Here is a 12056-nt window from a genome sequence, read left to right as displayed (position 1 = left end):
GTTGTCCATGGGAGATTTCATGAAGGAGCAGGAAATGACTGTTTTGTTTTGTTTTGTTTCAACTTTGTCTCATCTATTTAAATATTTGGATGAGTTATCTCCTATAAAAAATGAAGAATCCGCCCTGGCCGGATAGCTCAGTTGGTTGGAGCATCATCCCATACACCAAAAAGTTGTGGGTTCAAGCCCTGGTCAGGGCACATACCTAGGTTTTGGGTTCAATCCTTGGTTGGGGTGTATACGGGAGGACATGGATCAATTATTCTCTCTCACATTTATGTTTCTCTCTCTCTCCCCACTTCCTCTCTCTTTAAAATCAATAAAGATATATCCTCAGGTGAGGATTAAAAAAACAAAACTGAAGAATCCCTGGCAATATTATGATTATGAAATGACGTATAAGAGCATATGCTTTGGCACGATCAAGGATTATTTCACTGGTTTTCTTCCCCCAGAAATGATTCTTTATTGAGCATCCAAAGTACCAGGGAGTACCCTTCAAGGATCTTGGGTAATCCTGAGAATTGGGCATTGCTGTCCCATTTTACAAATGAGGAAACTAAGGCTCAGAAAAGGCACAATGACCTAGCTGAGGTCATCCAGTGGATCTGGGCAGAGCCTAGATTCAAACTTAGGTCTGTCTGTCTCCAAAGCTCATTCTGTACGTATCATACCATGGGGCCTCAAGCAGGATGACAGGCCTGGCTGTCGGGCCAGAAACTGCTTCTGAGCGGCCTCCATTACATTAAGTGAGGACCTCTCCGGCAGAGAGCAGCAGAAAGAAGGCCAGGCCTGAGTTGAAGAAATAAGACCATAGTTTCCTCATGAATCCAGCAGATCTGATGTCTGAGGGCTGAACCCGACCAGAGAGCTTTGTCTGCCGTGGAAGCAAGAGAGCCTTTATCTCGGTGATGCCTCCTCTTCATCGCTTCCTCCCCCACAAGTCACCCAGGCGCCTTGAGCCCCGGATTTCTCATCTGTACAACACAAAGATAATGATCCCTGCAACCTCCATAAGATTTCAAGGCATAAAAGCGTTCGTTTAAGGAACGATGCTTTGATCACTGGCATTCATGTGAGAGTGGCTCTTCTAATCAGAGCTCCTCTGCCTACACGTTGAGTGGCCCTTTACAAGTCTGTTCTCTCTCTGGGCCTCAGTCTTCTCTATAAACTGAACAGTCTAGACTGGATGATTTTTAAGGGCCCTTCCAGCTCCAAGTTTCTTGACTCTTATGCTGGTATTATTTATTTTTATTTTTTTAAATGTATTGATTTCAGAGAGGAAGGGAGAGGGAGAGAGAGACAGAAACATCAATGATGAGAGAGAATTATTGATCAGCTGCCTCCTGCACACCCCCCACTGGGGGATCAAGCCCACAACCTGGGCATATGCCCTCGCCGAGAATCGAACTGTGATCTGGTTCATACCACTGAGCCACACCAACCGGGCTTATGCTGGTATTATAAAAACCCTTCTGGGCATGAACGGCTGCTGCTCCTCTGAGCTCCCACAGTAGGCTGTATTCCCCTGTCACAGCACTTGTCATTGTGTTGTCACTACCTATTCCCCCCAATAGATGACCTCTACTCTCACTGCCCAAGCTCAGACCTTATCATCTCTCACTTAGACCAGGCGTCCTCAAACTACGGCCCGCGGGCCACATGCGGGTGTTTTTGCCATTTTGTTTTTTTACTTCAAAATAAGATATGTGCAGTGTGCATAGGAATTTGTTCATAGTTTTTTTTAAACTATAGTCCGGCCCTCCAACTGTCTGAGGGACAGTGAACTGGCCCCCTGTTTAAAAAGTTTGAGGACCCCTGACCTAGACTGTCACATGAGCCTCCTCACTGGATGCCTCCAAAGTACCTTCCAAACTGCCCTCTAGTGGGATCTCTCCAAAACACGCTCTCAACAGGTCACCCATACTCTGCAATGCACACCTCTTCCCTCAGCTTAAAACCCTACGTTGGTTCTCAATTTTCAATATGATAAAACTCCTGACCCTGCTATTCAAGTGTCCCCATGATCTGGGCTGGCCGACTCTTCAGAGTCTTCTCCAGATGCTCCCTGCCTCCCCTGTTTGTGCTCCAGTTTGTATTAACTTGATAAAACTACTTTTCCCACCATGACTGGTTTTCTCAGTGGTTAGAGCACCGACCTGTGGACCAAAGGGTTGTGGGTTTGATTCCCAGTCAAGGACACGTACCTCAATTGCAGGTTTGATCCCAGGTCCCAGTTGGGGTGCGTGTGGGAGGCAACCAGTTGATGTGTCTCTCTCACATCTGTGTCTCTCTCACATCGATGTTTCTCTCTCTCTCTCTCCCCCTCCTCTATCCCTTCCACTCTCTCTCAAAAAGATCAATGGAAAAAAATATCATCGGATAAGGATTTTTTAAAAAAGGACCTATCCCCTCCCTGTACCCTGCTGCTTCTCTACTTTCGCTCATGCTGTCTCCTCTGCCTTAACCTCCCTTTTGCCAATTCCCACCAACCCACATGCCATCCTTCTTCACCTAGCTAACTCCTACTCATCCTCTGAGCCTCAGTACAGACATCACCTCCTCTGGGAAGCCCTCCCTGACAGTCCGGATAGATGTTCCTCCTTTGGATACCCATGCCCTCTAGCTCCCCTGTGGCATAGCACACAGAACACCCCATTGCAATCATCTGTTTCCATGGCCATCCTCTCCATCCAACTGTGAGCACCCTGAAGCCAGGAACTGTATAATGTTCATCACAGGACATCCCTCGAGGGGTCCCAGATTGGAGAGGGTGCAAGCTGGGCTGAGGGAGACACCCACCCTGTGCACGAATTTTGTGCACCGGGCCTCTAGTTAATAATAAACATGCCCAGACCTCCCTTTTGCAAACACATAGTATGTGTTTGCAGAGAGTAAACGCACACTATGTGCTGAACACTCATAAGCGTCATCCTATTTAATTCTCACAACAAACACCATAAAATGGGTTATTTATGAGTTGGCTCGCCTATCAGATGTGTACAGTTGTGTGAGATGCCTTTCAGTTTTATAAGGAAATTTGGGGGGGAGGGAGAAATTAGATGCTTTTTATTACTGACATAATGACAACAATTCTAATGTGGTTATATAGAGAAAAATACTGGTTTCATTCAAGTGAAGGCAGTTTGCTGCATTCTGGAATCCTGTAGGAAATCACAAGGCCCAGAGATGCAATGATATTATCTCTGGGGGGAAAAAAGGCAGAAAAATCACATCGCTACAAATAAGTGCATTTGAAATGGCACATATCTGGTGGTAAGTGTGATAGATTTCATCCTAAAATGTCAGAGGAATCACCCTGTCAGCGTCGTACCTCCGGCTTGTCATCTTTGTTTTGAAAAGGCTGTAATGCGACGTCGATCTTGGCTAGGTTGTTTTGATTGCTACGCTCCACCTCTAGGGGGCAGGGCAACCTCACATATTATTTTCCATCCTTGTTCCTCAGCTTTCTATCCTGATCAGGAGCTTACTGGGTGTGCTAGACAGCCAGGACATTTTCGGATACATTTTTTTTGTAGGGGGGGAACATTAACCTTACATGTCAAAAACACAGTTTTATCCCTGCTTCCTACTTGAGAAAACAGAGGCCCTGAAAGTGATGTGAAGTGCCTAGAGTCGCACAAAGTCCTCCTTCCCAGCACCACACTTGATCCGAATGCTAAGTTGCCAGACAGTTTCAGTTCCTAAGTGCGTGAGAATGGGCTTTTCACATGGGTGCTTGGAGAGAGACCTAAGGCCACTATGAAGTGAGAGTGACTAGCAAATGATCCTATCTCAAAAGAAGAAATAAGTCATTTATTCATCATTTCTTCCCTGTGACCAGTATTTTTATTCTTCTTCCAGGAAACACAGCAGGAAATGAGCCAGAGGGACTGAGTCTTATTCTGACTCCAAGACACTGTGCCTGGCCCAGGATCTGAGCCCAATAAAAATTTTATGGAGGACTGCACAGGGGTCCTATGAAGCTTCTTTGGTCCTTTCAGAACAGAATATCTTGGATTGAGGGTCAAGACCATGGCATGACATGGCCATAGCATGTGATGAAGAGGTAACCATGGGCAGATGTGCCCAAACGTCTCCAAAGTCCTGCCTGATTCTGTTACCCTGACACTCTGTGAACTGGGAGACTGGGGAGTATGAGGGGGACAGAGATCAGAGGTCAAACAGCTTCAGGAAGCATGAGGAAAAAGCCACCCTGAAGCCAAGAGAATTCTGAAGTTGAGTCATCTTTTTCTATAGAAGTCCTGGAATGAAGAAAAACGTAGGCACCTGTGGCCATTAGTGCACCAAGACTTAATCTGCCATTCATTTGTCTACTCAACATTTATTGAGCAGCTACTATGTGCTGTGCTATGTGTTCCCAAGCCTCTAGCTCCTTCACTCATGCCCAGAGCACCTCACTTAGATACAACATGCACCCAATAGATGTCAGTTAAATCACAATCTGCAGGGACTCTCAATCTAGTAGAGAGGACACGAGATGTAAACAAATAACCATCAAGGTATAAAATGGGGCAAAGTGCTCATTTCAAGGGTCACGGAGAGACCAAACCCCGGGAGGGACCAGTGAACAAACATGGGAGAGATGACAGCAGAACCGAGCCTGGGAACTGGATGGAGCAGCCCAGGAGAAGGGAACAGCATGAGCCAAGACCCAGGGGCTAGCGGTTGGCCGAGTGGGGGCTCATAAAGGGGCACACGGGCCAGTCTGGCTGGAGTGCGGTCTGTGTGAAGGGCACTGTAAAAAGATGAGAAGAGAGTTGCAGGCACATCCAAAGAGGACCGTGTGCGGCCGCCGACAGAAGAGTTTGAACATTCCCCTGCAGGCAGAAGAGAAAGTGAAACCGCTGGAGCCCTGTAGAAAGGTTGGCCTGGCTGCACTTCATCAGAGGCTTGGCGAAGCAAGAGCAGGAGGGGTATCTATTAGGAGACTATGGCAAAAAGCACGAGGCTATCCAGGAGAGGGAGCCTGACTGGGGCAGTGGTCCCAGGAGCCGCAGCTAGTGTGATGGCTTTACACCCCGCCTGCCTGCAGGAGGCAAAGATGTACCACAGGCTCAGGGGGTCAGATGGTTCCGGGCTTCATGCAGTTGTGTAACCTCCATGCAGGCATGTAACCACACCTCTCTGATCCTTGATACCTTGTCTGAAAACGGAGGATAATACTAATACCACCCCCCCCCCCCGGCAGGGACTCCCTCTGTGCAAATGAGAGAAGAGGCAGTACTGCCTGATGGGTAAGAACACTGTCGATGAACTCTGGAGCCCGACCACCAAGGCTCCTTCTAGATCCTTCTCAGTTCTTTCCCTTACTCACTGAGTGACCCTGCGTAAGTTAGCCAACTTTTCTGGGCCTTGGTTTCCTCATCTGTAAAATGGATTCAATAACAATATCCACCTCAAAGGATTCGGTTGAAGGCTGAATGAATTCATACATGCAAAGGGCTGAGAACAAATACTTCTTGGCACACACAGTACATGCAGGAAGAAGATGATAGCTCTTATTACATAAAGCCACATAGGGTGCTGCCTGGCATGCAGAAAGAAGGCTGAGACTCACTCAGCACATGCATGGCCCCTTCTCTGTGCTACAGGCCTTTACTATGCTCCCGGCAAATTCAGAAGCCACAGCAGGCAGGGGTGGGACAGATCAAAGGGCAGTGGAGGGCAAGCTTGCACCTGGTCTTCTTCCCACCCCCCTCTGGAGACACCCCGCTCTTCAAAGTTCCCCCGCCCTCCACTCCTCACCTTCCTTGCTATGCGTGTTTGTTCTGGGCACCACTGTGACGGGGGGGGCCTGACCGGAACCCTGTGTGTCTGGCTGGCTGGGGGTGGGGGAGGGGGCTCTCAAGCGCAGAGATCCCGGTGTTGGCTCAGCCTGGGGGCCTCTCCTGCTGTGTGCACGCAGCTAAGAAATGTTTGTGGATGACAACAACCCCATTCTTGTCCCAGATCTAGACAGAGAAGGAAGATTCCTCTAATTCTCATTCAGCTTGACAATATCATTTCCTCCCACACGAGTATAATGCTCTCAACACAGTAGGGGGAAGATAAATGGTTTTCCCTCGCGAGAAAAAGGAAAGACCCCCCCTGGGAAAAGCACCGGAGACCCCACAGGAGACAGGCTTCCCTGGGGCCTCTCCCTGGGCTCGCTCCTGCCCTCCCAAGTGCCCTCAGCCCCTGTGGGCAGCACGGGGAGCGCACTGACACCCCAGGGCCTGTGGGAGACAGCTGCGTGGTAGACCAGATGTTGCTCTGGCTGGCGAGAACACCAGGCCAGCCGTCTGGCTGCTGTCCCTAGTGTGGGCCAGCTTGTGGGTGGGCAGGGGGTGGGGGCAGAGGATGAAGAGTTCCCCCACACCAGCTTCAGCCCACCACCGCCTACCGCAAAGCCGGAGCTGGGCCCCTGCACACAGCATCGGGAACACAGCTGGCTTCAGCCTGGGGCAGCTCGGCAGTGGCCCCCTGCCCAGCGTGTCTGTAAATCATCCAGGTGCCTGACCTGCAAGGGGGAGCCAGGCCAAGATCAACAAAGAAAGCAGGGAGCTCCTCTAGTCATCTGGAGGGCGGGGGGTGGAGGACAATTTCAAGGAAAACGATCTGAGCATTGGTAGCGCCCCAGCAGCTACTAAAAGACAAACAAACAATCAAAGCCCTCCCGTCCAGAGGACCGGTGGCCAGAAGGAGGTCGGGTCTCTTGTCGCTCCCTGCTGTACTAGAAAGGCCACACCCAGAGCACAGCAGAAGGCATCCTGGCATCCGGGAACTTGTCCAGAAGAGACAGTGCGGGAGGATGTGGGAATCCTGGGGGGATGACATGGGTGGGGGTGGACAGGACAGCTGCTATCAACTGCGGTAGAGGGAAAGTTCACAGGATCAGGAGTCTGTCCTATGGGTAGTGTGACTTCTGCTGTGTCACTTTCACTTCTCGGAGCCCCCAGGTGCTTCAGCTACAAAATGCGCACTGTACACACGGACGGACGCACAGGGTGGCCGGGAGGACTCAGTAAGTCCCTTGGCGGAGGGGGGGCCTCAACAAGCCCGAGCTGGGCCCGGGCCCCTCTCTCCCCTCTTCCTCCACCAGAGGGAGCCTGGGCACCAGGAGCGCCCAGCCTGTACCAGCATCTACCTATCCTCCCCCAATGCTGCAGCCTCTGCTGCGAAACTCCCACCCTGCCTGCCCCAGCTTCCAGCGGCAGCCTTCTCACCCACTCTGCAAACCCAGAACAGGCCTGGCAGGGGAGTCACTTGCAGCAGCTGTGGTGGCGGCATTGGCTACTGCATCAACAGGCCCTCCCGACGCCTGGCCAGGAGGCAGAGTGGAAAGGAGAGAGGTACAGCCTTCTTCCCTCTCCTGTCAACTCCCTCACTCATCCCACTCAAATCCTCTAGATACCTAAGGGTCTCCTGGCCTCTCCCAGCTCCTGACCCAGCCACGTCCTGAGGCCAAGAGATTCCTGTGGTTTAGAGTGGAAGAATAACAGGCGTCCAAGACAGGTGGACTTGGGTTCTAGTCCCGGCTCCATTAGGAACTAGCAGCATAACCTTGAGCAAGGTCTCTTCATCTTGGAGCCTCGGTTTCCTCATCTCTAAAATGGAGTTAGCGATGCTCACTGCCTGTTGTGAGGAGCAGAAGAGGAAATAATGGAGGGGCCACTATTTAATATGCGGTTAGGAGAAATGCAGGGAACTCTCCAAACCCCTTTATGAATCCAGTAGGAAATGCGAAGCCAGGAAATCCAACGAGAACTGGGAGGGATCAAGAGGTTGGTTGGCGTGGCCGGCAGAAGCACCGAGCTCAAGAGCAAATGGGCTGCCAGCCAGCCAAGAGCTTCAAACCTACGTCTGCAGGATGGAGACTCTGAACGTCAGAGAATCCTGGAACTGGGGGAGGCTCGGGTCCTTTCATTGGGCTGTACACCTGATTCAGGAATTGTGCTTTCTCCAGCTCTCCTCGACCCCCCTTCGGCCCCCCCTTCGCCCCCCTAGAGGCAGCCTCCTGCATCACCAGCTAGCCAGGTGGAGAAGTTCTTCCTGATTTATCCCCATCGTTCCCACTGCTCCTGTTTCAGCTCCCTGGAGCCACACATAATGAGGCTGCCCCCTCTGTCACGGGCCTGATCACTCTAGAAAAGTCCGCAGCCAGGCTTGAGGAGCACAATGCCTGCCCAGGGTACCCCTGCAGTCACCCTACCATGGCCCTGTCCTGAAAGAAGACCAAGACCGTTCTTGGTGGATCTAGACCCTTCCTCCAGTGTGGGGCCCCGCACGCATGCAGCCAGTCCTCCAGGAGTGGCCTCCCAGCAGCCCTGCCTGGGCAGGAGAGCTCTTCTCCCTCGCCCCCACTCTGCTCTGGGACAGTTCACACCAAAACCGAGCTGAGGGTGCACTGCAGTGAAGCCCAGCCTGGGAGCTCGAGCTGCAGCTGCTGCTCCTGGGGCCCAGCCATCTCAACCCAGCACCCCAGTCTGCTGCCTCACCACGGGGGAGTTGCAGAGAGCTGTCTCCCGGCAGATTTCCTGAGGCAGAAGGCTTCCCCACCCCCAGCCCAGCCTCCTCCGAGAGACACTCCACTGGTTGTGGCACATGGTAGGACCAGCTGAGCGGTGAGAGGAGGGGGAAGGCTGTCCATTCGCTAGAGGACTTCAGACTTGCTCTGTAGTGTGGCTGCATTAGTCATCGAACCATCACATTGAAGCTGGAGTGGCCCTTAAAGAGCATTCAAGGCAGACCTTGCCTTTGAACAAGGTATAAAGGAACCGAGGGGCAGAGAGAGGAAGGTACCCGGTCAAGGTCACAAAGCCAATCTGCAGCAGAGCTGGAGGGGGAACCCAGGTCTCCGAACTCCCAGCTCAGTGTTCTTTCCGATCGAGCAGAAGAGAAGGCAGGGAGGCTGTAAGGGCAGCCCTGGGAGCCCTCATGCCCTTGACTCGCAGCCTGACATTTAGCCTGACCAGCTTACCGGGGTGTCTGCATGGAAGAAGGAGGCCCAGCCCATGTCCCACCAAACCCAACAGATCACGCCAAGGTGTCCCAGATAGGCAGGCACGCAGACCCCAGCACAGAAGCTGGCACTGATCCAGCCAGAGGGAAGCTCTGGAGACGAGTCTTCCTGGTGTGTGCTCTTTAACTGGGTGGTGTTTTTCTTGGCGGTGGAGAAGGGGTGGTCTCGGAGGAACTAGCCAACGGCCAAGGCCTCCATCTTTGCTCCCCAGGCCAGGCTGTGCGGCAGTTCCCCTCACATGGATGTCTCAGCCTCCAGCAGCCATTCCGCTCCCCACCTGCCTCCCTGGGAAAGGATGGGGCCCGAGGCTGCCAGAGGAGTGGGGAGCAGCAGGCCTGCACGGCAGGACCTGGATGGGAGACCCCAACAGGCAAAACAACAACATCGGCAGGAAAAAAAAAAAGAAGAAGAAAAAAAAGAAAAGAAAAAAGGAGGGGGGTTTTCTTTTCCTTGGGGCTCTGAGTTGGCACCTTCCCAGACAATAAACACGTCCAAAATAAATAAATAAGCGGAGGGCCATCCTCTCGCCAGGCTCCGGGCGGGGAGTGAAAAAGTGGAGGGGTGATGACTGCCGGAGCCGCCCGCGCTCATGGGGCCAACCCCGGGCCGGGTGGCTAGACAAGGGGCGTCTGCGGCGGGAGGAGGGGGTGGGGGGGGGGACCCGGCTTCTCCTAACAGGTTGGGGCAGGGGAGGGGGACCTGGAATCAGGCACGGGTTTCTTCCTTTACCGGCTGGCCAAGTTGGAGAGGGAACTAGAGGGGAAGAGCCGAGGGTACAGACACGCAATTCCTTACTTTCTCTGGAGGGTTGTGGCCGGGCTGGTGCTGGTACTGGTGCTGTGGCCGCCGCCGGTGCCGGGACTGGAGCTCCTGGATGCGCCACGGCTCAGCTGGCCCCGCTCCCGAGGGGGCCGGGGCCCCACGCCCACCGCCGCCGCCGAATAGCCGCCTTCCTTGTCGCGGCCCGGGTGCGCCGGCCCGGCATCCCGCCCGCCCCGCTCGCGACCCAGGGCCGGGTTGTCGTGGTGCAGGTGGCACTGGACCACGTCGCGCTCTCGGGCTGAGTAACCAGTAGTGTCCTGGAGCGGGTAGGAGGCGTCCCGCTCCTTGTCCCGATACACCGCCTCCCGGTTCTGGTAGGCGCCTTCGCGGTTCGGGTACCCCACGTCCCGGGCCGCCTGGTGGAACTGGCTCTCCCGCAGCTCGCGGTGGTGGAACTGGGTGTCTCGCAGGTTCTGGTACTGGCTCTCGCGGCCGGGGCTGTCCCGCGCGCCGTGGGGGTCCCGGTGCAGCTCCCCGCGGTGCAGCTGGCTCTCCTCCCGCAGGTCGCGGTTCTCCTGGGTGAGCTGGTCCAGCTGGCCCTCCAGCTCCTCGATGCGCCGTCTCTGGGTCTCCAGCAGCTGCTGCTGGCTCTCGATGATGTTGTTCAGCTCCAGCAGGTACTCCACCGCCCGATTGGGGCTCTCGGATCCCGGGCCGCCCGGGGGCCCCGACCCCGCCTCCATCCTAGCGGCCCAGGGGCAGGGGAAGGGGCAGGAGAGCCCGGTCCCTGCTCGCTCACGGCGCCACCCTCCCCCGGGCCCAGCCGGGGGAGGGGGCCGGCGGGACGCGAGGGCGCGCACCGGGCTCGAGGGCCCGGGGGCCCGGGGGGGCCCGGGAGACAGCGCTGGGTGGTCCGACGGCACGGGGAGCAGGAGCTGAGGCTGCCGCCACCGCCACCGCCACGGCTCAGGAGGACGCGGCCCACGGCGCTCCGCCCGCTGCGGAGTCACTGCGCAGCGCGGCCGCGCGGGACCGCCCCGGCCGCCGGCCCGCCCCCCGCCCCTGCCCCCACTCTCCCGCCCGGCCCGCCCCCGCGCGCCCCACCTGCTACAGCCGGCAGCGTCCGAAGCGAGACCCACCCCAGGCACCCGGGCCAGCCCCATCGGAGGCTGCCGGAAACCGCTCCCCTCCACCGTCCACGGTCCGGTGTCCTCACCTAAAGCAGTCTAAGGAAGCACTCCATCCCAGTCCCTTCCAATGCATCCCGGTCCGCCAGGCCCCAGATCCTCATCTAAGACTCCCCAAGAACCCCCATCCCAGGCATCCCACGGACTCCCCATCCCCTCGGGATCTTCCAATCCCAAGTGTCAGATACCCTCCAGCTTAGCTAGTCCTCCAACCCAACCGAGGCAGTCCCAGGATCTCCATCTTAACAAGCCATCGCAGAGTTAGGATCAAAGCTCCGTATATGCCCTCAACCCTCATTTTCTGCTCTTCTTTGGAAATGCTCTCTTCTATTTCAGCCCATCATATCTATGCAGGGAAACTGTGCCCATCTTTCAAGATTCAAATGCCACCTTCCTGAATGATTTCCCAAGCCAGGGTGCTCACTTTTTCTCCCCTCTTGACCTCCCACTGCACTTGGTCTACACTTCCCTCTTGGCATTTGGGCGCCAAGTGGAACTCTGCTTTAGAGTGCATTCGTTTGTGTTCTTGTTTTAAGACCTCTGCCAGCCTGAACTCCTCAAAGCCAGAAACACGTCTTCATTCATCTTCGTGAGCAGGTTGGGGCAGAGGAGAAAGCATGAGTTTTACAGTCAGGCAAAAACTGGATTGAAATTCCATGTTCTCCTCTCTGAACTCGCATTTCCCTATCGATAACACCTACCTCCCGGGGGTGGTCTTGGAAGAAGGCACGCAAAAACATTTGGCACAGAAAAGACAGCCCACAGAATGGGAGAAAATCTGTGTAAGTGATATATCTGATAAGGGCTTTGTGTCCAGATTATGTAAAGAACTCTTACATGCCAACAACAAAAAACAACCCATTTGCTTTAAATGGACAGAGGATTTGAATACACGTTTCTCCAAAGAAGATGTACACATGACCAGGAAGCAGATGAAAAGATGCTTCTCACCATTAGCCATCAGGGAGATGCAGCTCAAAATCACAATGAGCTTTCCCTGCTACCCACAAGGTGTTTTTCTGGGTTCCTGTTGTAACTGAAAGGGAAACTTTCACAATGTCCCGAGCCCTTGCTGTTCTGCG

General features: G+C 54.2%; 1 protein-coding gene across 2 annotated transcripts in view; it reads right to left on the bottom strand.

The window, feature by feature from the left end:
• The window catches only part of IQSEC2 (IQ motif and Sec7 domain ArfGEF 2), an 85263-nt gene extending 74528 nt beyond the window's left edge, over positions 1–10735 (bottom strand). For both annotated transcript variants that reach the window (XM_028135051.2, XM_008158307.3), the window contains exon 1: positions 9821–10735. In XM_028135051.2, coding sequence (XP_027990852.1) covers positions 9821–10530 — 710 coding nt within the window. In that variant the 5' untranslated portion in view covers positions 10531–10735. The remainder of the gene's footprint in view (positions 1–9820) is intronic.
• Positions 10736–12056: the final 1321 nt, after the last annotated feature.

Source organism: Eptesicus fuscus, chromosome 1 (assembly GCF_027574615.1).
Source record: "Eptesicus fuscus isolate TK198812 chromosome 1, DD_ASM_mEF_20220401, whole genome shotgun sequence".
Lineage (NCBI taxonomy): Eukaryota > Metazoa > Chordata > Mammalia > Chiroptera > Vespertilionidae > Eptesicus > Eptesicus fuscus.
Note: the sequence above shows the minus strand (reverse complement) of the source record. Positions and strands in the feature narration are given on the sequence as shown.